The sequence below is a fragment of the Balaenoptera acutorostrata genome, chromosome 9 (genome assembly GCF_949987535.1).
Source record: "Balaenoptera acutorostrata chromosome 9, mBalAcu1.1, whole genome shotgun sequence".
Classification (NCBI taxonomy): domain Eukaryota; kingdom Metazoa; phylum Chordata; class Mammalia; order Artiodactyla; family Balaenopteridae; genus Balaenoptera; species Balaenoptera acutorostrata.
In genome coordinates this window covers 110,526,925-110,552,678 of record NC_080072.1, presented here as the reverse complement: position 1 = coordinate 110,552,678, position 25,754 = coordinate 110,526,925, and the positions used below count along the sequence as shown (strand labels likewise).

Genomic DNA, 25,754 nt, shown 5'->3' with positions numbered 1-25,754 from the left:
ACAATACCTACTCTGCTGTTTGTGATACATTCTGATACTGTCTATGCAATTCCATTTCCTTTAAAAAATCCTGTCTGTATCCAGCAGTTTGAAGATCTTCATATATAGAACCAACAAGGGAAAAAACCATCATCATTTCTTTTTAGAAAGAAAGAGGGAAAAATAACATAAAATAAAAGCAAGCTGGTGTGACCAAGCTGTGTCACAGCACGGGGGGCTCGGCCACCCCACTGGCCTAATCCCTGAGCAGCCGGAGCCTGGGTGGGTCTCCCTGCAGCCCGTCCTCTTCCCGTCACTGCCCACTGACCACGCCCTTCACAGCCGGGACCCTGACCCAAGCTGCCCTCTCTGCTGCCTTCTCACAGCTCCCTTCCCTGTGACTCTTCCTTCTCCTGGCGCTCTCTCCTACCATCCCCAGCTCTCCCCTTCCCTCTGGGGTGCCGGAAGGGAGGGCAGGGGCGGCTGCAGGAGCCTCCGGACCTGGAGCTTACTGCCGTGGACCTGCCATTTAGGGGGATGAAGGGAGCTGGGAACGAGAGCTGGAGCAAAGACCAGCAGAGGATCTGGCTCTCTCGCTCGGGGGCTCTGAGGTAAAGGAACAAGGATGCGGTCCACAGTTAAACACGTTTTAAAAAAGCTTAAAAACATAGCAGCTGTATTTTTTAAAAAGATAGCTAACACTTAACCAGCACCTCTGTGTGCCAGGCCCTCTCCTGAGTGTTTACACATCAGTACATGGAAAATGGAATCCCCACCACGGACCCTCGCAACGTTGACTCCACTTTACAAAAAGAAACTCTGAGTCACAGTTGGTAACCTGGGGTCCCACAGCCAGAAAGCGGCCAAGTCTGATTCTGAGCACTTGCTCCCCGTCTGGGAATCCGTCTGCCCGGCTGCGTGTTGTCTGAATGCCCAGCACCTGCTCTGCTTATGGGGAAGCAGAGCAGGGCCTGGGAAGCATGGAGGCAGCGGAAGCAAGAGATGCAAAACCACAGACCTCAAGAGCTGGGGGTGGGTGTGAGGGGCTCAGAGGAAGGGGAGGGGAGCGGGGTGGAGCGAAAACACAGAGGATCAGACACAGGCGTTAAAGGCGAGATGCGGTATCAGAAACCCAGGGCTGGGAGGTGAGAGAAGAAGCAAACAAGCTGGAGACAACAGAGGTGGCTGTGACGGCCATGTCCCAGGTAGGTGTTTAGAGCGTCTGCACTCGGCTCTGCCTCCTCTGAAGGCTGTGTGAGGGATGGCATATGTGCAGTGCCAGAGGAGCTAAAATGCTGGTCTTAAAATAAAGCAAGCTTAGCATTGGATGGAACCTTAAAAACCTTAGAGGAGAAAAAAGCCAAGGAAAGCAATAATCAGGAGCTAATTTCCTGAGAAAACGTATTATTGGAACAAAAGCAAAGAACAAACAAAAAAAAACAAATCCTAGTCCTATTCAATGGGAAAATGATTTGAAATTTTAGCATCAAATGGCAAAGTGAAAATTAGGAAATTGTCCTGGCCAGATGAAACAATCAGACTCATGTCAGTTGAGAATCACAATGAAAGTGGTGGATACAGGCTCTCTCAGCTGCCCCCTGCACCGGCTGCCCCAGGCCGCCTACCTTGCACGATGAGGTGCACCCGGGAGGTCTTGGGGTGGTTGTCCGTCTGCACAGAGCAGGTGTACGGGCCCTCGTCGTACACGTCCACGTTCTGGATCTCGATGCTGTACTGGGTCTGGGTGTTGCTCAGGAGGACCACGCGGGGGTCCAGACACCACTTGTCGTTCCCGGCGTAGAGGATGGTGCTGCGGTTCAGCCAGGCCACCCGGGTGACCCGGTTGTCAATCGTGCACCTGGAGGGAGGACCAGACGGGTAAGTCAAGGGACCGCAGAGAAACAGGAGCCATCAGGGTCTTCTTGGCAAGGCTGAGATGCCTGGTCACCATGCCTTGTCTTCGTCTCCTGCCCCCAGTGGGTACACACGCACCTCCTGCTTGCTTTGGCCTGGGTGGCACTTTCTGGAACTCAGCATCAGAGGTCTTACAGAACTGCAGCCTCAGAACATTGGCTATTTCAGACTTCTGGATCCTGAGTGACTCTGTGCTTCTGAAAACCCCTGAGCACAGGACCATTTCAATACCCCTAACTATTCAATAGTTATAGCCTGGAGCCGTCATCCATCCTCAGAATGGCTGGGCCCTGGGACTATCCCCATCCTCCCCTCGCTCTGGGATTTCCATGATGTGCATGATGGTAATCCCTCACATTGCTTTCAAGATGTTCTGGGTGTACTAAGTTGCCCAATACTCAAAACAACCCTATGAGGAAGGTTCTATTGGTAAAAAGAATTGAAGAACAGAGACACTGAATGCTTCTGGCAAATGGCACAGATAACGTGTGCTAGATCAGAAACCCAGCTTTTAACTACTAAACATTCTTCCTCCCATCTCAGAATAGCGAATTCCAACAGAAGGCTTTTGAAGTCAAAACTAAATATGGACCACCACCATTGCTGTTTCTCCTCATTACACCCAGGGGCAGAAATGTTCAATTACTGCTAGACTAAAGGCATTTTCCAAAATCTCAAAATGGTTCGCACATGTAAAAATAGATTTTCTTTCTTTTATTTTTGCATCTGGAGTCCCCAAATTGTGGAAGCTCCCTTCTCTTTTCCTACACTTTCAAATTTCCCAGCTACTCTGGCCAAGTCCTCATCAAATCTGTCTGCATTCATTTCCCTCTCTAGCTACACCGAGTATGTTTTATGGCCTGAGGCTAAATTCACAAACACAGTGCCCTGATCCTGACTATAATGCTGGAAATAGCAACTTAGCCACGGTGGGTACAATGTTGCCTCCAATGTAATCATTCTTTTGCAGGGTACAAAGTACTTTTACATTCACCCTGTCTCATGTGATTCTTGCAGCAAATTGGTGAGATAGATGATCTTACACATTCTCCACTTTAAAGATCAGGCCTCCAGGGTCGGAAATGGTCTGGTGACTTGCCTCAGGATAGAGAGCTAGGGAGTGATGGAGAGTCAGACCCCTCAGCCAGGTTCTAAGTCCTGGTCCTGGGTGCTCCACAGGATGTGCAAAGGTGAATTTTTCAGTGGGGAGGGACGGTTGCTTCCACTGAATTCTCATAATTGTCTGTGACCATAAAAAGCCTGAGAACTGCTGCTGAGTACCCCAGCTTCCCCAGGCAGTCCCTCTCGAGATGTGCTCTCCAGTGCTGTGCATTCTTTCCCCTTGTACTTGTGTAAATGTCACATGATCATTGCCGGGCCTCTCAGGCACAGGTGGAAAGGCTTGCTGAGAGGCCCTGTAGGGAAAACTGCTCAACCAGAAACACCTCTGCTCAGCTGTCCAGCTTGCTTTGTGCTGCTTATTGCGTTTTTTGGACAACAAAGGATCGAAATGATGGGAAACCTGACCAGGGGAGTATTTCTGAAAGTGGGCATGGACCACTTGCATCAAAATCACAGGAGGTGATTTTGTTACAGATTTTCTTGTCCTACTGATTCAGAATCTTTGGGAACCAGAAACATGATTTTCTAACAATACCCCAGCTGGGTCATACACCCACCAAAGTTTGAAAAGCACTGGGGTATATAGCAGGGTATCCAGGACCAGCTGCATAACTTGTGGATCTCAGTGCAAAATGCAAATGCAGAGCCCTTTGTTCAAGGACTATTAAGAATTTCAAGATGGTGAGAGCAGGGCATTTAACAAGTGCAGGGTCCTATGCAAATAAACACACACCCTGAAGGGATGTCCCACTTTTCTGTGCTTGTAACTCTCTTCGGGATCTTACTTAAATATGCATTCTGATTTGGTAGGTCTGGGGTGGAGCCTGAGAGTCTGCATTTTTCGTAAGCTCCCAGGAGATGACAATGCTGATGGCCCCCAGACCATCACGTAAGCAGCGTAAACCTAGAGGGAATGGTATGCACATGAGGGTTTGAGAAGCACTGAGCTAGCCCTTCACTATGTGAAAGTGTGACCAGAAAACCAGCAGATCATCATCTCTTGGGAGTTTGTTTGAAACACAGACTCAGGCCCCACCTCAGATGTAATGAACTCGAATCTGCATTTTCATAAGCTCTCCAGTAACCAGGATGCACATGTGGTCTGGACTGGTCTAGAGTGAACTCCAAGACTTGCTGTCGGCTGTGATAACAATGTCCTGAACATACCACGAGACTGAGCAGGAGGCAGGGAAGAGCAGCCAATGGAGGAAGCTGGACCTCCCAGATGCTGTACTCTCCTTGCACACCTGATGCTCTTCCTCTCAGGCCACCTCACTAAAACGTGGATTTGAACCACAGTGGTGTGAACCCCCTTAAGAACAACACACTCCGCAGCTCGCTTTGCTAGCAATGTACCTGGGATGTCATTCATATTCATGACTTTAAGGGCATTCACTGCTCTGAATTTTGCTTGGATCCAAGGGGAGGAATTGGTTAAATTCATATTCACAACTGATGTTTATTGAATGCATATTACTATATGCTAGGTATCCTGTGAGTCTATGATATGTGCTATTTCATCATCTTAAAAACTTGGTTGCGGAAGGGGGCAAGATGGCGTAAGAGTAAGACGCGGAGATCACCTTCCTTCCCACAGATACAGTAGAAATACATCTACACGTGGAACTGCTCCTACAGAACACCCACTGAACGCTGGCAGAAGACGTCCGACCTCCCAAAAGGCAAGAAACTCCCCACGTACTTGGGTAGGGCAAAAGAAAAAAGAAACAACAGAGACAAAAGAATAGGGCCGGGACCTGCACCAGTGGGAGGGAACCGTGAAGGAGGAAAGGTTTCCACACACTAGGAAGCCCCTTCGCGGGCGGAGACTGCGGGGGGCGGAGGGGGGAAGCTTCGGAGCCACGGAGGAGAGCGCAGCCACAGGGGTGCGGAGGGCAAAGCGGAGAGGTTCCCGCACGGAGGCTCGGCGCCGACTAGCACTCACCAGCCCGAGAGGCTTGTCTGCTCCCCCGCCGGGGCGGGCGGGGCTGGGAGCTGAGGCTCGGGCTTCGGTGCTAGCCTGGAGGGAGTCCGGAAAACAGTCTGCAGCTGCCGAAGAGGCAAGAGACTTTTTCTTGCCGCTTTGTTTCACGTGCGCGCAAGGAGAGGGGATTCAGAGCGCCGCCTAAACGAGCTCCAGAGATGGGCGTGAGCCACGGCCATCAGCATGGATCCCACAGCAACAGGGGCGCAGAGGGAAAAACGGAGAGATTCCCGCACAGAGGCTCGGCGCCGAGCAGCGCTCACCAGCCCGGGAGGCTTGTCTGCTCAGCCGCCGGGGCGGGCGGGGCTGGGAGCTGAGGCTCGGGCTTCGGTGCTAGCCGGGAGGGAGTCCGGGAAAAAGGCTGCAGCTGCCGAAGAGGCAAGAGACTTTTTCTTACCTCTCTGTTTCCTGGTGCGTGAGGAGAGGGGATTCAGAGCGCCGCCTAAACGAGCTCCAGAGACGGGCGCGAGCCGCAGCTAACAGCGCGGACCCCAGAGACAGGCGTGAGCCGGGATTATCAGCGCGGACCCCAGAGGCGGGCGTGAGACGCTAAGGCTGCTGCTGCCGCCACCAAGAAGCCTGTGTGCGAGCACAGGTCACTCTCCACACATCCCCTCCCGGGAGCCGGTGCAGCCCGCCACTGCCAGGGTCCCGTGATCCAGGGACAACTTCCCCGGGAGAACGCACGACGCGCCTCACGCTGCTGCAACGTCACGACGCCTCTGACGCCGCAGGCTCGCCCCGCCTCCTCCGTACCGCTCCCTCCCCGTGGCCTGGGTGAGCCAGAGCCCCTGAAGCAGCTGCTCCTTTAACCCCGTCCTGTGTGAGCGAAGAACAGGCGCCCTCAGGCGACCTACACGCAGAGGCGGGGCCACATCCAAAGCTGAACCCCGGGAGCTGTACAAACAAAGACGAGAAAGGGAAATCCCTCCCAGCAGCCTCAGAAGCAGCGGATTAAAGCTCCACAATCAACTTGATGTACCTGCATCTGTGGAATACCTGAATAGGCAACGAATCATCCCAAATTCAGGAGGTGGACTTTGCGAGCAGGATATATTAATTTTTCCCCTTTTCCTTTTTTTGTGAGTGTATATGTGTATGCTTCTGGGTGAGATTTTGTCTGTATAGCTTTGCTTTCACCATTAGTCCTAGGGTTAGGTCCGTCCGTTTTTGTTTGTTTTTTTTTACTTAAAAAATTTTTTTTCCTAATAAATGTTTTCTTAATAATTTTTTCCTTATTTTCTATTTTTTAGAAATTAAAAAAAAATTTTAATAAGTTTTTTCATATTTTTTATTTTAAAAAATTAAAAAAATTTTTTCTTCTTAAATTTTTTTCTTAATTTTTTATTATAAAAATTAATAAATCTATTTTTTAAAATTAAAAAAAAATTTTTTCTGAATACATTTACTCTTAATAATTTTTTTTCTTATTTTTTATTATAATAGCTTTATTTTATTTTATTTTATCCTCTTTCTTTCTTTCTTTCTATTTTTTTCTCCCTTTTATTCTGAGCCGTGTGGATGAAAGGCTCTTGGTGCTCCAGCCAGGCATCAGGGCTGTGCCTCTGAGGTGGGAGAGCCAACTTCAGGACACTGGTCCACAAGAGACCTCCCAGCTCCACGTAATACCAAACGGCGAAAATCTCTCAGAGATCTCCATCTCAACATCAAGACCCAGCTTCACTCAATGACCAGCAAGCTACAGTGCTGGACACCCTATGCCAAACAACTAGCAAGACAGGAACACAGCCCCATCCATTAGCAGAGAGGCTGCCTAAAATCATAATAAGGCCACAGACACCCCAAAATACACCACCAGACGTGGACGTGCTCACCAGAAAGACAAGATCCAGCCTCATCCACCAGAACACAGGCACTAGTTCCCTCCACCAGGAAGCCTACACAACCCACTGAACCAACCTTAGCCATTGGGGACAGATACCAAAAACAACGGGAACTACGAACCTGCAGCCAGTAAAAGGAGACCCCAAACACAGTAAGATAAGCAAAATGAGACGACAGAAAAACACACAGCAGATGAAGGAGCAGGGTCAAAACACACCAGACCTAACAAATGAAGAGGAAATAGGTAGCCTACCTGAAAAAGAATTCAGAATAATGATAGTAAGGATGATCCAAAATCTTGGAAATAGAATAGACAAAATGCAAGAAACATTTAACAAGGACGTAGAAGAACTAAAGAGGAACCAAGCAACGATGAAAAACACAATAAATGAAATTAAAAATACTCTAGATGGGATCAATAGCAGAATAACTGAGGTAGAAGAACGGATAAGTGACCTGGAAGATAAAATGGTGGAAATAACTACTGCAGAGCAGGATAAAGAAAAAAGAATGAAAAGAACTGAGGACAGTCTCAGAGACCTCTGGGACAACATTAAACGCACCAACATTCGAATTAAAGGGGTCCCAGAAGAAGAAGAGAAAAAGAAAGGGACTGAGAAAATATTTGAAGAGATTATAGTTGAAAACTTCCCTAATATGGGAAAGGAAATAGTTAATCAAGTCCTGGAAGCACAGAGAGTCCCATACAGGATAAATCCAAGGAGAAACACGCCAAGACACATATTAATCAAACTGTCAAAAATTAAATATAAAGAAAACATATTAAAAGCAGCAAGGGAAAAACAACAAATAACACACAAGGGAATCCCCATAAGGTTAACAGCTGATCTTTCAGCAGAAACTCTGCAAGCCAGAAGGGAGTGGCAGGATATACTTAAAGTCATGAAGGAGAAAAACCTACAACCAAGGTTACTCTACCCAGCAAGGATCTCATTCAGATTTGATGGAGAAATTAAAACCTTTACAGACAAGCAAAAGCTGAGAGTTCAGCACCACCAAACCAGCTTTACAACAAATGCTAAAGGAACTTCTCTAGGCAAGAAACACAAGAGAAGGAAAACACCTACAATAACAAACACAAAATATTTAAGAAAATGGGAATAGGAACATACATATCGATAATTACCTTAAATGTAAATGGATTAATGCTCCCACCAAAAGACACAGAATGGCTGAATGGATACAAAAGCAAGATCCATATATATGCTGTCTACAAGAGACCCACTTCAGACCTAGAGACACATACAGACTGAAAGTGAGGGGATGGAAAAAGATATTCCATGCAAATGGAAATCAAAAGAAAGCTGGAGTAGCAATTCTCATATCAGACAAAATAGACTTTAAAATAAAGACTATTACAAGAGACAAAGAAGGACACTATATAATGATCAAGGGATCGATCCAAGAGGAAGGTATAACAATTGTAAATATTTATGCACCCAACATAGGAGCACCTCAATACATAAGGCAAATACTAACAGCCATAAAAGGGGAAATCGACAGTAACACAATCATAGTAGGGGACTTTAACACCCCACTTTCACCAATGGACAGATCATCCAAAATGAAAATAAATAAGGAAACACAAGCTTTAAACGATACATTAAACAAGATGGACTTAATTGATATTTATAGGACATTCCACCCAAAAACAACAGAATACACATTTTTCTCAAGTGCTCATGGAACATTCTCCAGGATAGATCATATCTTGGGTCACAAATCAAGCCTTGGTAAATTTAAGAAAATTGAAATCGTATCAAGTATCTTTTCCGACCACAATGCTATGAGACTAGATATCAATTACAGGAAAAGATCTGTAAAAAATACAAACACATGGAGGCTACACACTACACTACTTAATAATGAAGTGATCACTGAAGAAATCAAAGGGGAAATAAAAAACTACCTAGAAACAAATGACAATGGAGATACGACGACCCAAAACCTATGGGATGCAGCAAAAGCAGTTCTAAGAGGGAAGTTTATAGCAATACAAGCCTTCCTCAAGAAACAGGAAACATCTCGAATAAACAACCTAACCTTGCACCTAAAGCAATTAGAGAAAGAAGAGCAAAAAACCCCCAAAGCTAGAAGAAGGAAAGAAATCATAAAGATCAGATCAGAAATAAATGAAAAAGAAATGAAGGAGACAATAGCAAAGATCAATAAAACTAAAAGCTGGTTCTTTGAGAAGATAAACAAAATTGATAAACCATTAGCCAGACTCATCAAGAGAAAAAGGGAGAAGACTCAAATCAATAGAATTAGAAATGAAAAAGCTGAAGTAACCACTGACACTGCAGAAATACAAACCATCATGAGAGATTACTACAAGCAACTCTATGCCAATAAAATGGACAACCTGGAAGAAATGGACAGATTCTTAGAAATGCACAACCTGCCGAGACTGAACCAGGAAGAAATAGAAAATATGAACAGACCAATCACAAGCACTGAAATTGAAACTGTGATTAAAAATCTTCCAACAAACAAAAGTCCAGGACCAGATGGCTTCACAGGCGAAGTCTATCAAACATTTAGAGAAGAGCTAACACCTATCCTTCTCAAACTCTTCCAAAATATTGCAGAGGGAGGAACACTCCCCAACTCATTCTATGAGGCCACTATCACCCTGATACCAAAACCAGACAAAAATGTCACAAAGAAAGAAAACTACAGGCCAATATCACTGATGAACATAGATGCAAAAATCCTCAACAAAATACTAGCAAACAGAATCCAACAGCACATTAAAAGGATTATACACCATGATCAAGTGGGGTTTATTCCAGGAATGCAAGGATTCGTCAATATATGCAAATCAATCAACATGATACATCATATTAACAAATTGAAGGAGAAAAACCATATGATCATCTCAATAGATGCAGAGAAAGCTTTCGACAAAATTCAACACCCATTTATGATAAAAGCCCTGCAGAAAGTAGGCATAGAGGGAACTTTCCTCAATATAATAAAGGCCATATATGACAAACCCACAGCCAACATTGTCCTCAGTGGTGAAAAACTGAAACCATTTCCACTAAGATCAGGAACAAGACAAGGTTGCCCACTCTCACCACTATGATTCAACATAGTTTTGGAAGTGTTAGCCACAGCAATCAGAGAAGAAAAAGAAATAAAAGGAATCCAAATTGGAAAAGAAGAAGTAAAGCTGTCACTGTTTGCAGATGACATGATACTATACATAGAGAATCCTAAAACTGCCACCAGAAAACTACTAGAGCTAATCAATGAATTTGGTAAAGTAGCAGGATACAAAATTAATGCACAGAAATCTCTTGCATTCCTATATACTAATGATGAAAAATCTGAAAGTGAAATTAAGAAAACACTCCTGTTTACCACTGCAACAAAAAGAATAAAATATCTAGGAATAAACCTACCTAAGGAGACAAAAGACCTGTATGCAGAAAATTATAGGACACTGATGAAAGAAATGAAAGATGATACAAATAGATGGAGAGATATACCATGTTCTTGGATTGGAAGAATCAACATTGTGAAAATGACTCTACTACCCAAAGCAATCTACAGATTCAATGCAATCCCTATCAAACTACCACTGGCATTTTTCACAGAACTAGAACAAAAAATTTCACAATTTGTATGGAGACACAAAAGACCCCGAATAGCCAGAGCAATCTTGAGAACGAAAAATGGAGCTGGAGGAATCAGGCTCCCTGACTTCAGACTATATTACTAAGCTACAGTAATCAAGACAGTTTGGTACTGGCACAAAAACAGCAATATAGATCAATGGAACAGGATAGAAAGCCCAGAGATAAACCCACGCACATATGGTTACCTTATCTTTGATAAAGGAGGCACGCATATACAGTGGAGAAAAGACAGCCTCTTCAATAAGTGGTGCTGGGAAAATTGGACAGCTACATGTAAAAGTATGAAATTAGAACACTCCCTGACACCGTGCACAAAAGTAAACTCAAAATGGATTAAAGACCTAAATGTAAAGCCAGACACTATCAAACTCTTAGAGGAAAACATAGGCAGAACACTTTATGACATAAATCACAGCAAGATCCTTTTTGACCCAGCCCCTAGAGAAATGGAAATAAAAACACAAATAAACAAATGGGACCTAATGAAACTTAAAAGCTTTTGCACAGCAAAGGAAACCATAAACAAGACCAAAAGACAACCCTCAGAATGGGAGAAAATATTTGCAAATGAAGCAACTGACAAAGGATTAATCTCCAAGATTTACAAGCAGCTCATGAAGCTCAATAACAAAAAAACAAACAACCCAATCCAAAAATGGGCAGAAGACCTAAATAGACATTTCTCCAAAGAAGATATACAGATTGCCAACAACATGAAAGAATGCTCAACATCACTAACCATGAGAGAAATGCAAATCAAAAGTACAATGAGGTATCACCTCACACAAGTCAGAATGGCCATCATCAAAAAATCTAGAAACAATAAATGCTGGAGAGGGTGTGGAGAAAAGGGAACACTCTTGCACTGTTGGTGGGAATGTAAATTGATACAGCCACTATGGAGAACAGTATGGAGGTTCCTTAAAAAACTACAAGTAGAACTACCATACAACCCAGCAATCCCACTACTGGTCATACACCCTGAGAAAACCATAGTTCAAAAAGAGTCATGGACCAAAATGTTCATTGCAGCTCTATTTACAATAGCCAGGACATGGAAGCAACCTAAGTGTCCATCGACAGATGAATGGATAAAGAAGATGTGGCACATATATACAATGGAATATTACTCAGCCATAAAAAGAAATGAAATGGAGGTATTTGTAATGAGGTGGATGGAGTTAGAGTCTGTCATACAGAGTGAAGTAAGTCAGAGAAAAACAAATACAGTATGCTAACACATATATATGGAATCTAAGGAAAAAAAAAAAAAAGGTCATGAAGAACCTAGTGGCAAGATGGGAATAAAGACACAAACCTACTAAAGAACGGACTTGAGGATATGGGGAGGGGGAGGGGTGAGATGTGACAGGGTGAGAAAGTGTCATGGACATATATACACTACCAAATGTAAAATAGATAGCTAGTGGGAAGCAGCCGCATAGCACAGGGAGATCAGCTCAGTGCTTTGTGACCACCTAGAGGGGTGGGATAGGGAGGGTGGGAGGGAGGGAGATGCAAGAGGGAAGAGATATGGGAACATATGTATATGTATAACTGATTCACTTTGTTATAAAGCAGAAACTAACACACCATTGTAAAGCAATTATACTTCAATAAAGATGTTAAAAAAAAACAAAAAAACTTGGTTGCATTCACTTATTATTGCCAATTTACAGATGAGGTTAACTGAGTCTAAGAAATATTATCCAAATGAACTAAGATCACCCTGCAGAACCAAGATTCAAACCCAGTTTTTGTTTGTTTGCTTATTTTTCCCCAAAGTCAGTGATCTTAAATGTCCTTATTCAGGGCTTCCCAAAAGTCCCTACAACATTTAAATTCAACTATCTGTAAGTCCTGATAAAGCACAGATTGCTGGGCCACTACCTGGTCTGGGGACCCCAGTATGAGAACCATTAATTTAGACATTTCTCTGGTTTCTGGTGACATGAGAGCCGCAGCGCAAGTGGGCACTAGGAAGTGACTCTCACTTGAAACACTTTTCCACTACTTTACGGGAGAGAACTTTCTTGCAACCAATGTGCCCTGGGAAGCCAGAAGCAGAGTCCCATTTATTTTGTCCTCCAGCAGCTGAAATTTGACCAGACACCAGGTGAATGGCACTGGGGCAGGAAATGCTGATCAACAACCTCTAAACTGCTTGAATAATTGTTTCTGATGCCCACAACGGGGGCATTTCACAGCCTCTTGGTGGACACGAGAGGACGGTCCTGGGCTTCCTTGTGAGTGTCTAATGATTGGAAACTGAATGAAACGGAAGTGGTCTCACCACACTGCACCGCACTCACAGGGCCAAAGATGTTCATTTGCAGAAGCACTCATGCTCCAACATAGCCAATTTCAGCACAGTTATGAGGCCCCTGTGATAATACTACATTGAAAAGCTGGCATAGCTTCCGCCCTGGTTTGGGGCACATTGAAGGTCACGATTAGATGTCCAAACTGTCATTGCTGGATATCAGTCTTGCTGTGTCTCTACGGAATTAATGTGGCTTCTGAGAGATGAATCACAAAGGTAACTTGGTGGCCAACTCCTGCCACCTCCTCATACCTGCCCTCATCTATCTGTCTCATTTACAGAACTCCCAGAATGATGCACAGGAGACAATTCTCCCAGGTATTAAAAAAAAAAAAGTGGACACGAGCATAACTGCAGTCTCAGGCAGAGCTGATGGTTTGGTGAGTGGGGACGCGGCAGGGAGACCAGGCGGGAAGTTCAGTCAACAGGTTCCCTTTTTCCAGAGACAGCCCTTAGTTCACTTCTACAGAATTACTCCTAAAATACACGTATTTCATGCTATGTCAGCTCCCTCAGGAAGGGGATCAACTCTAAGGTTAACTGGAAGTGAGTAAGGTTTCAAACTCAACCCTCCCTAACTAATCCAGGTAAGTGTAACAAGACATGGCCACTTGCCACTGAGGAAGGAGTCAAAGGTCAGCCTGAGGCAGGCCAGGAAGAGAAGTGGAGAGTCAGAAAGGATTGGAGATGCCCTGGCCCAGCCCTGAAGATCTCCACCGCATCCCCCACAGTCTTGGGATGCACTAGGCACCCACCCTGAGCATCCTCTCCTCCGTCCCTCCCTCCACGTATGCAAAGAACAGAGGAACAACCTCTGCACACACAGGGCTTCTGGACTGAGCCCTGCAACTCCCCAAGCTCCGAACATGTCTCCTCTCACAGCCTCAATGCCTGACCTCACTTGCATCCATACTCGAGCCAGGGGCCATCAACTTTCCCTATTTCTGTAAGTGGCCCTCCCCTCCCACTGGGCTGGCGGCTCTCCCCTCCTGTGTGTGGTCCCCACGGACAGCCCACAGCCTGGCCTACGCAACATCCTGACAGAATCCAGACAGAGAGAGAGCGCCTGGGAGGGACAGGCTTGTTTGCCATTTCACTGCTGAGCTAGTGTCCTTCTCAGTCTGTCTGTCTGCACCCTGCTCCCTTCCTTGGAGAAGCTTCTTCTCACAGAGAACAGGCCTGTTTGAACACAGGCCGTCAAGGGCATCCAGCCGGCACAGATCATCAGTGCATTCTCTTTGATGATGAGAAGCCTCAGGTGTGGCTGACCGGAAGGGGACCATCCACGTGCAGCCAGAACACGCACCTGAGCACCGTGCACGGTGGAGAGAACTGACACACCTGAAATGTTCTGCAGCTGCACCGATTGTGCCAAAGCTCTAAAAATGCAGCCCTCTGTGCCCTTCATCTCCTGCTGATGAATAGTGACTTTATTACAGTTGCTGCATTTGTGCATAGAGGAATAGCAAAAAAAAAAAAAATGATTAAGCAAGGCCAGGATGAGTGCAGCAGAGATAAAACATGAAAGTGTGGACTCGGGGCCTTGAGCTACTTTTGGATTTTGAAGGAAAGGAGAAAAAGAGACAGAGACAGAGAGAGAAAGAGGAACCTGGAAATTGGAAGGAAAATAAAGCAGAAGTATCTGCTTGGCATCTTCTAAAGACAGACAAAGAGAGTGCTGAAATAAAGAGAAGGATTATTGAAGAAAGAGGCAACAATTCCGCTTGGCCTTTCTTAAAACACACCTGCCTGAAGGTCTGAGGACTGCAATGGACCAGGACAGCGGGTAGTCCGACCATCCCTTCTCTCAAATGGCCCTTTAACTGCCTTTGAAAAGCAACACGTCTCCAGCAACATCTGAGCCTCCAGAGAAGTTAAGTGCTTCTGCCCTTCGTTGCTCCCGACCACAATCTCCTCTTATTGCTCAGAAATGGTCCAGTGGTCCAGCTGCCCCCTAAGTTTTGTTTCTCTGAGCGTTTGGCTTGTGCCCGGCCCCTCCCCTCAAGCTTCACAGCAAAGCATCACAGGGTGGTTGGCTCGGAAGTACTGACACCCAGCTCCATGGAGTCGGCCTGTGCATCTTCCAGGTCTGCTTCTGTGGGAAACCAACAAACAGACAAACCAGGACGCTTCATCACTGACCTGCGACTCAGCGAAAACCACCTGGCCCCTGAGCGCTTTACTGGAGGGGCAGGCTGACCTGGTGGGCTTGCTCATTTTGACCCTGTTGGAATCTAAGCTCGTGTTACTAAGTATGAAATTGGCTTGGGTTACCTAGAGACACAAACACTGAATTCTCACAATCCACACTGGTCTCACATCTCTCAACCACTACTGTTTCTGCTTCACATGGAAAATGGGATGTGTGCTATGCAATCTCTCTTAGTCATGAAAGTAAGGCCAAGGCTGATCACGCCTCGGTAGAAGCAGAAGGAGAGCTTATGATAGATGGGAAAGGACCAGAGGAAACCTCGGCTGTGTCCATGGTGCCCCATGAGTCCACACTGCTGGTGGAGGGCGGGGAGGAGGAAAGAGCCAGGCCCTGAAGTCGGGCGGCTGGAATCCAAGTGCCAGCTCCTTTCTGCTGCCTCTCAACAAGTCACCCGACCTCACTGAGTTTCACTTAACTCGCCTGGACCGGAAATAAGTTTTCCTCCTGCATGGGGTTAATGGGAAGATTAAACGGAAGTATGCATGTAAACGCATTGCTTGGTATGGAGTAGAAACTCAACAAATAATGGATCACACAATCTATCATACACATGGCCTTCTCAGATCTACATGTTCATTACATTGCTCAGTAGATGGTAACTCCCAGAAAGGCAAGGGCCATACCTATTTTTCTCATGTGCCTTTATATGTCATACTGAGTACAAAATAAGCACTCAATAAATATCTGTTGACTGACTCCCACCTTTCACAAACTCCTGGGAAATGAAAGGGCAGGAGCCCATGTCCAGTAAAGACCCAGGCCATGAGTCAGCGCCAACCTGCACTTAGAAACACCCCCCCTGCACACACCCACCCTGCACACATGCTTGCTCTTTGTGGGAATCTGTCACCTTTCATCACTCTAATGTCCTGGGGGCAAATCAAGAAGGCCTGGCCGTGTGGACCTCTGAGGAGGGCTCTCGATAAACCCACCCACCCCTCTGTCTTTCCTGTAAGAGTCGAATGAGGCGGCACCATCGCCACGCAGACTTGCCAAGTCAGGCGGGCCGTGACTCTTCGGAGATAAATGGTGCGCTGCTGAGATCTGTCCTGGTGACAAAGCCCAATGCTAATTCCAGTGCTGGAGGAGGCTTGGGGCTGTGCAATAGGTCATTTCACATCTGTAAGCTACAGCGCCCAAAGGCCATTTCTTTATTTCATAGCCATGTGTTACATCCACGTGGTGAGAAAGGAAGAGCTCCGGACTGACTGATGATCCTGGTGAAGCGGCATCTGGATCCTGTCACGGACCACAGACCAAAGCAGTGGCGCCTTTTTCTCCCTCAGTGACCAGAGTCAGGCAGCCCGGGGGGGGGGGGGCGGTTTCCTTCCATTCCCTCCCTTAACGTATCCAAATAGTCCAAACACAGATGAGCGTCTCCTGAGCCCCTGCGTGGGGACCAACGTTTCCCAGGGGAGAGAGCCCAGAAGGGCCGAGAAGTGAGTGGAAATTCACTTTGGACTTCATCTGCCCTTTGACCCTGGGCTCCAGGGCACAGTCTCCTGCAAAGCCCCATGTCACCTCCCACCCCACATGCTCCAGATGGGACAGGAGCTGGATATCCTGGACGGCTTCTCACTGTTTCCAGAGCACACCATTCACGACCAGGCTTCAGGGACCCCCTGTACTGGGAACGCCCTTCCCTACGGTTTATTAGACAAATTCCTATTTCCCTATCAGAGCCAACATTAGATGTTATTTTGTGTGCCAACCACATTTCCTCTGCAAATTTTAATCCCCCGTGAATGTTCGCTAGACATACTTTATCCTGGTGTGTGCTGACGGCAGTCTGTCCCTCCCCCATCTACCTGTAATGTGGTGGGGGGAGGAGGCATATAACATGGGTTTCTCCATTGCAAGGATTCTTGGTTACTTTCAAGGCAATCTGGGTCTTGTGAGAGTTAAGGTGGCCTTTGAGGTGGGAAGGAGCTTGCTAAGTAGAACAGAGCAGGGCACAGCATTTCAGGCAGAGGGAACGGCACAACAAAAGCACAGTGGAGCTGTGAAAAGATACCAGCATGTTTGCGGAAGGATGGAAATTTGGTCTGTGCAGAGTGTAAGGCTTTGGCAGAAGAGAAAAGTTACGCGAGTTGAGGCCAGTGAATGAGTGTCCTACTCTTTCTGTGCCCCCTCCATCCACTGCAGACTGACCAGCGTGGGTCACATCAGCTGGCTCCCCGACCTCCGGCCTCCCACTGAGGTGAGCTGATGGGAAGGAGAGGGGATGCCACAGGCCGTCCACGTCCCTGTCAGAGGTCACAGCTCCTGGCCGGGGTCCTCTGTCCCTGGTGGGAGCCGAGATCTCCTCTTTTCTTCACTTGAGTCCTGGAGGTATTAGCCACTCCCTCTTGTTGCAGCCCCGGGGTCGTGACTAACCCTCGTGGTCTTTCCTGCGCTCTGGCTGCACCTTTGTAAGTATCCACATTATTAAGCTCTCCTCCAGTTGCCCAGTTTGAGGGTGCTATCTTTTCCCTGCAGGAACCATTGCAGCGCCCACGTGACAGACTGTTTCCTTCATCCTGAGGGCAAGAAGGGCCAGAGAACCCAACTGAAGAGCTCTGCAATGGCCACCTGACAAAATCACCCAATCACAGAGGACCACGAAGGCCCCAAGCCCAAGCCCCTCCCCCTTCTACAGTGGGAGGCCCTCCGTGGGAGGGAGGAGTTGGGGAGAAGAAACCGGATCCTGGCAAATGAATCTCTGCTTCTTCTGGTCTGTGTCTCCGATCCTGTCATCCCGTCCTGACAGCTAGACCATGTGAAGCCCACACCTGAGATGGGGCTTCATCCTGGAGGTGGTGGACCAGCTGGCAGGAGGGCAGCAGGGGGATGCTGTCCAACCCAGACACTGTTTACAGTTACACTTTGAAAACCAAGACTCACTCGGGTAAACCGGGGTTGACGGTGTGCACTAGGGTGCCCTGTCATGCTGGAAAAGGGGTCTGGGAAGTAGCCGGCTCCTCTCGAGCCCAGGGCTGGGGAGGATGTGTCAGCCTGGCGGGCCCTGTGCCCAAGAGGCAGCTCGGAGGAAGCATCTGTGTCACTCCCGGTCCCACCGCTGGGGCCAGTTCCAGCTCCAGCTCCCTGTCTGGACACACTTGAATCGAGCCTGGATCCTGCCTCCAAGGCCCCTCCTTTCATCACAAAGACCCCCCCAGAGCGAGGACTTGAACCACAGTGTGGGGAGGACCTCAGGGCTTAGGAGGCAAGACCACACCCTGGAGCAGGGAGGCGCGGGTCCTGGTGCTGCACCCACGGGGACGTCCCCTCCTGTGTAGGGCGCGGCTGCAGTCAGCCAGCCCAGCCCCTCGGGGCCCTCGCGTCGCGTCTGTGCTGCTGCCAGGCTCCTGTGCCTCTCCGAGCCCACACCTGCCGCTCTCCCTGGAGGCTGTCTCCAGGCTGTGGTGCCTGGGAATGAGCGCGTTCCCAGGGTGGCGGCAGCGGGCCGGCCGCGGGAGCAGGTGGCCGAGACTCACTGCAGGTCCCGCGGGAGCCACCCTTGGGACACCTGCCTGAAACTGAGCCTCCACTGGGCTTCCTGCCCTTCCTGGCTGCCCCCCGCTTCTGCGGTCTCTCTCAGGGGACACTCCCTCAAGAAGTCACTTCCACACAAATTCGCATCCCAGGGCCTGCTTCTGGGGCTCCAGGACTAAGACGATCCTCTCTGTAATCTCACAAACGTTTTGCGATTGGGAGGACAGCCCCTTAAGAAAGGTCGCGTGAGACGCTCCGGAGGCTGCAGAGAAGAGCCGGGTACCGGGCGGAGGGGGGAGGGCGGGGGGCTGAGAAGAGCCTGCAGCCAGAGGAGCACGGGCAGCAGGGACCACCCCGGGGCGCTGACGCCCCAGGACGGCTGCCTGGGCAATCCAGCCAGGCCGGAGCACCGAAAGGGACTCCTGGTGGAGGTGTCAGGAGGGTGGAGGTGGAGGAGGGCACGCAGACTGGAAGTCTTGGCAGCAGGGAGTGAGCCCTGAGCTCGCCTTTAACTGAACGTACACGTGCACGAGCAGAGGGAAGGAAAGGGAGTCCAGAGACGCGGCCGTGGCCACAGGGCCTGTGTTCAGGGCCTGGTCTGACAGACGCAGAGGAAGCCACGGTCACCGTGGAGGCCCTGGTGGGGCTGCTCTCATCCGCGGCCAGTTAGGAAGGTTGGGGCAGCCGGACCGTATCACGAAAACCACATTTGAGGATTTTCAGGGTTTCACGCAGGAGAGAGAAGACCGGGGTGGGGACAGAGGGCCGTCACTGCCAGAGACAAGGTGAATGCCGAGGTTTCCCTTCCCAGGAAGGGTTTCCTCCCACAATGTGCCGGGGCTCATTGCTAGTGTCAGACATCTGACCCAACACTGTCCTACGGAGACAGGACCTACTGAACCTGGGCCGACAGGAGGGCTGTTCAGGGCATCTGTGGTCACAGGATCCCTCCTCCTTCCTCAGGCCTGGTCTGAAGCCTTTCCTCTCACAAGGCTCCTACCCCAGGCCCGTCCTTCTCTTTCCCATCACGTGAACTTCACTTCTAGTTGTCACCTCCAAAGACGTAGATAATCTGAGGTGTAGAAAAATAGGTTTTGTGAATTATTCACTTGTTTGACAAACGTTCATTGAGGACCTACTATGCACCATGTAGGGTGTTAAGCACTTAAGGGGTGTGATACAGGGTGAATAAGACAGACAAGACATTCTGCTCCCACGGAAGAAAAGCTAAGACAGATCACTATCAAGCATGAGGACTTTTATGAGCGGATACTATGGGGTTTTGTACAGAAAGTAAACAGGTGTTGAGGAACCCACTGTGGTCTAAGTGACCAGGGAAGGTATTTTGCTGAGAACTTTGCAGATGGTGTACATTTGCTGCTTGGAGGGACCTGCGAGGTCACCTACAGATACGGACCCTAGAGACACAGACGTGCAGCTGCTTCCTTCTTAAGCCTATGGCTATGTAGCTGTTTAGTTCAAAAAAGAGTGGGGATGGGAACTTGCATCTCCTGAGTCCTTAACCTGTGTTTTCTGGGGTTGGTGGATTTGAAGAAAGGCTCTCCACTGAGCATTCTGAAAGCTTGACAATGCACCGGGTATCACTCAGATTTTAACAAGATCTCTCCCATCTGGAAGCTGCCATGCACTGGTATATTTCACCTACTAGGACCTCAGCTTGCACGTTCATATTGAAGAGAAGCAGTGGCCACGCCTCGAGCTGCTGGCCTGACTTCCACGGAGTCGAGCTAGCTAGGTCCTCGTCTTATTATCTCATCTGCTGTGACAAGCCTGGGTCCCCAGTCTTTCTGTGACTCAGTTTTCCTATGTGTCAAATGGGGAAAAAACTAGTCTGTCCACTCAATCCCTATGGCTGTCAGAGGGTCAAAGTAACATACAAGGGAAAAGTATAAAGGACTCTGGAAGAACAGGGAGGTGTTAATGCTTGCTATCTTCTGTGTGAAAATACAGATGTCCCCTCTCTTCAATATTATTTTCCAAGTAACCAAATACATGCCTACACCACCCCGCTCAACATTATACATTTATTTACTGTGCTTCTACACCGGTGAGGGTGCTGTGCTCACTTTTTAGAACAAAACATCTTCCTTACTGTCTATATTTTAGGGGCTTATCCTACAAAGAAGGTCAGAGCCACTTAAATGAAAGAAAGCAGGGGACCTGCACGGGCAATTCACTGACAAACACTGGACGGACACGGAAACGACGGACGCAGTCTGAACCCTGAAAGCACAATGCCCAGCCCTGAACCAGAAGCAGAGAGCTCTTGAGAGAGGGGTGTTCTCCGTCCCTCTGGCCACCTCCCCAAGCAGCAAGAGGGCAGGCACAGCCCTGATGGGTGAGGGGGGCGGGGGAGGAGGCGGCCGGGGTGCAGAGGCAAAGACGCAGACACTGACCTGCGTCAGACCTCCCTTGGCTGGAGCTACATCAGCTGATCCCAGCGAAGCAATGGCCTTCAGCCAACCCGGGGCAAGTAATTATGCAAGTCCTTTACAGAACCCCCTGGTGCCTTTGCGATACTCTCTAGTAGCTGGTCTCTGTAGGAAGGGATTCTCACTGGGCTGGAGGAGAGCTCCTTCTTCCCCCGCATAAATTACTCCCTGATCTTGACCCTTCAACAAGCAGCTCAAATCATCCATAATCTCACTCAAGTGGACCCCCTTCTGAATCCAGGCAATGGGGTGGGTGGGGAGATTCCGACCTTACCTCACCTGGATGGCGGCCATGCCGGCCTCTCTTAACCTCCAGCCTCCACCCTCTCCTTCTGCTGGAAGGACCTTTCTAGCAAAGCCGTTTGAGACTCATTTGTTCCAAAGCCATCACTGGTGTCCACAGCCCTCCATAGGAAGGGCCAACAGTTCAGAACAGCCCACCAGGATGCCCCCCCCCAATCATCAGACCCATCGCCTTGCACAGAAGCTGTGTCACAGGGTGTGCTTGCGGGTTTCTTGCAGTTTCTGCAATGTGGATGCTCTCCCGGGACTCCAAACCACGTCCTCCGCTGCCCCATCTGTCTCCCCGCCTCCTCGCCACACACACCTTCCCTTCCAAGGCTCCCTTCCATCTGCCAGGTCTGCGCTGACGCCCCCAGCCCGCAGCACCTCTGTCCCATCACTGTCCAGGCCACACGGCCACTGGGAAGGCAAAGCCTGTGCATTTCCTTTCTTTTCTTTTTTAACCCCCAGCCCTGTCACGCCCAGCACGGTACCTAGGCCATCCTCGCCTTCAGTCAGTGAATGTCTGCTGCCCGAAGGGAAGGCACACTCTGAGACTGACCCAAACACGGGAATCTCTCCAACTCTTCTCCATGGTGACTCAGACCAGGCTGCCAGGAGCATGCCACACGTGGCACGCGGCGAGCCAGACCACCACAAGTCACAGCTCAGCCTCCATGAAAGCTTGCAAAGTGAGAAGGGAGGATGCAGCTGACATCTCCTAAGAGTTTTGGGTTGTTTTCGTTAATTAACCAGAAAAATGATAGCTCAAACTTTCCGATGCACGATAGCATGCAAAATCCTTTCACGAATAATTATACCTCATGGAATCATCAAAACAAAGCCAGAGGCAGAGACAAATCTCTAACCTCAGACCCAGGACCCTAAAACGTGTGACTGCCGGCAAGTCACTTCACCTCTCTGACCCTCAGTTTCCTCATCTGTGCAAGACGAGCAGTCTCTGTGGGAACTCCAGCACGGCGGGACTCCCCAGGTCCGCTGCCTGAGCCCCCATAACTATTTCCCGTCCTCTGGCAGGCAGGGCTGTCTGACACGCTTAACTGTCCCTCTCCTTGCCAAGGTGAACAGAGAGAGGAAGGGTTAGCAGGTTAGAACAGAAAGTGGAGCAAAACTGGGAAGGCAAAAATGCCAATTACTGAAATGCAATAAATGCAAACATGCCTTCACTTCTTATGCAAATTCTTGAGAGAAAGAGGGGTATAAGTGCAAAGGAGCACATTTAGTTTCACCTCTAAGAAGAATCAAATAATATTAATTAGAATTTAAATGCATTGAGTAAAATCAGCAACATGATGCCTCCTTTGACGGTCATTATCAAGAGAATCACAGAAAGTCGGAGGATGAAAGTGTAGGATCTCCTTCCTTCCACTTGGAGACTCTTCCAGGCTCCCTGACCTTGTGGCTTTCTCTGCCCTACACGGTATGTCCTAGCATCTCCTCAACAAAGCTGACCCGTTCTCACCTCTGAGCCTTTGTTTCTTTCCCCACTAATCAACAGATTCCAGATGCAGTGGTCCCGCCTTCCAAAGTAAGCCCCTCTTCTTTGTCATCCCTGTGTTCCTTTCTCCTTCTGAGAATGTTTGGTGCTAAAACGCATCTCCACTCCTAGAGTCCTAACAGGCTCTGGAATTGGGTTCTTCTGATTAAGACCAGGATGCCCTTTGGTAGTTTTAGCTCCATCAAAACCAGTTTAAAGTGTTCAGTGATCAGCAGAACACCCAGAGAGAAAGGGGGTGGCAACACAGTTACCTGCAGGAGCTAAGATAATTCTCAGTGAAAAGCCTGAGCCAAATGGCTCAGAAAATTCCAGAACAGGGAGTGGAGTAGAGGAAGGAAGGGTCAGGGAAGCAGGCACACTGCTGTCTGAGCATTGCTCGCTGCTCCCAGGGTCGAGGCCGCTCACTTCTGGTACCTCCCATACTCTTTACCTTCTTCTTCCTTGCCTTTCTGTAGAGTGATGCACACTCCAATTTGGGATGCCTGGTGGAGAGAGGCAGCTATTGCGTCTGTGCTGAAGAAACACAAGGATAATAATAACAAAAGTCCAGTTTTCACGTCCTGGCAAGTCTCCCTTCCACGACTTTGACGAAGAGCAGACAGGATGCTGTAGAGTCATCCAAAGCTGGCCTTGCTTCTAGGTAGGCACAGGGAACCCACCTAAGGTCTGTATTTAGGAGTTCCACCTGAAAATATATTTCTACTGTCTTCAAAACGAGAATACAAACCCACAGGGTCTAAGTGATTGGGTCAAGTTTCCCAGAGTTCTGATATACAGGCTCACTTAGAAACCACAAAGCTGAACTCAGGCTCCCAGGGTCTGTTTGCGGGCCCTTTGTTATCTTCCTGGAGGTAAAGTCAGACACCTTGGATCAATACTCGTGCAAGAGGCTGGAAAAGTACGTTCCATGTTGGCTCTAAAAAAGTACGTTCCATGTTGGCTCTGTCATTAGAGACCCAACAGTAACAATGCTTCTCACACAATCATGTGCATTAAACAATGTTACCCTTTTGAGAAATGCACATAGTTTTGGACACCAAGTCCCTCTATGATGACCTCTGAACTTCTCTTTTAGAATACATGGCCAAACACGAGACACGGAAACAACCTAAACGTCCATCAACAGAGGAGTGGATAAAGAAGATGTGGTATATATATACAATGGACTATTACTCAGCCATAAAAAGGAACGAAATTGGGTCATTTGTAGAGACGTGGATGGACCTAGAGACTGTCATACAGAGTGAAGTAAGTCAGGAAGAAAAAAACAAATATCATACATTAACACATATATGTGGAATCTAGAAATATGGTACAGATGAACCGGTTTGCAAGGCAGAAATAAAGACACAGATGTAGAGAACAAATGTATGGACACCAAGGGGGGAAAGAGGGGGGGTGGTGGTGGGATGAATTGGGAGATTGGGATTGACATGTATACACTGATATGTATAAAATAGATAACCAATAAGAACCTGCTGTATAGCACAGGGAACTCCATTGCGCTGTACAGTAGAACACAACATTGTAAAATAACTATACCTCAATTAAAAAAAAAAATACATGGCTAAACAGATGCTACCTCACCGCCCTCCCCCCCCCCCCCCACCCCCACCATGCTGCTTTGGCAAACTGTACTTTCCCAGGAGCGTTTTGTAAAGAAAAGGCTTCTGTGCCGTCAACACCAACCCATCCCAAGGAAACCTCCCCAGCACTATCCTTGGTGATCTCCAGCCTCACCAGCTGTCTCTGTCTGTGTGATCTCCTGGCAAGTCAGTTTGGTTGGGTGAATTCCTACACCCACAGCTATAACCCACTGGAAGATGTTTTTGCGGTTCCTGTTCCTGTATGAAGGAGCTCTAAACCTATACAGCGTGGGGCCAGTCCACACTCGCTGGGGAAGGTCCCTGGAGGGGCAGCTCCTGCCCTTTTGCTCTCTGCAGCCCCTGGGTAGTTTCTAAATTCTACTTCTGAGAGAGTGTGCTGGACTTGCAAGAGCTGAGATGTAACATTTTGTATGCATAAGCAAAAGACATTTATTATCTATAGGACATTGTTTAGAAATTGCTCTACTATTTGATTTGTGATAAGTGATCAGTAAACATGTTTATCAAAATAAATAAAACCCATAGAGTGACTTCAATTGGATTCACCTACATTAGTGTCTGGGGAACCTGAAAAGCCATCCTAAGAGGACCTGGTGTGTCACGTGCCACGTATATCTCCTCTCCACCTCCCTCTCTCCCACCCCTCTGCACTCAGACCTCACCTACAACGCTGTCCAGCCTTCTTCCAAGTGTGAACTGCTGGTCACAAGCAGGGGAAAGTGAGGGACATATGGGTGAGCTTGCCCAAACACAAGAACACCATTTGTCCACAAAAGCATGAAAAGAGTGTCAAGCTTTCGGAAGGTCAATTCCTAGGGGAGAATCCTGCTGGGTTCATCACTTCCCAGAAGAAGGGTGGTGCTTGGGCCAGAGCTAGGCTCTGGAACCGCAGACCATAAACGTAAACATCACTAAGCCTGCCAGGATGACATCCTTTCTCCTATTAATAACATCTTCCTCCATTCTGCTCGCCCCAGAAAATGAAATGAATGAGGCTTGGCTGCAAGTGCAGGGGAGAATAAAACCCAGGATGGCAATAAATCGGAGTGCAGAGTGGCAGGCATTGTAATCTGCCAGAATGACGCTCTGGCTCAAGGAAAAGAACCTCTTTGGGGAACCAGTGAAGGGAATCGATGCCCACAAAAGCATCCAAGGCATCAGCAGCAGCAGGAAAAAGAGATACTGTTGACTGGGACATGCAGCAGATTGCAGGTTGTAAAACAAAATAGAAAGTCATTAAGCAGTGGGCAAAGGGCAGGATTGCACGATGCGGAAGTCATGGGAGACCACGTTATAGGGCACAGGAGTCGCCATCAGTCAGAAGGTCAGAATCGCCAAGACGCCGTCTGCACAGCCCCGGGATCCCGCACAA

General features: G+C 48.1%; 1 protein-coding gene across 6 annotated transcripts in view; it reads right to left on the bottom strand.

Moving 5' to 3' along the window:
* The window catches only part of NTM (neurotrimin), a 931,513-nt gene that overhangs the window by 181,183 nt on the left and 724,576 nt on the right, over positions 1-25,754 (bottom strand). For all 6 annotated transcript variants that reach the window (XM_057553462.1, XM_057553467.1, XM_057553466.1 and 3 more), the window contains one exon: positions 1,605-1,837. In XM_057553462.1, coding sequence (XP_057409445.1) covers positions 1,605-1,837 — 233 coding nt within the window. The remainder of the gene's footprint in view (positions 1-1,604; positions 1,838-25,754) is intronic.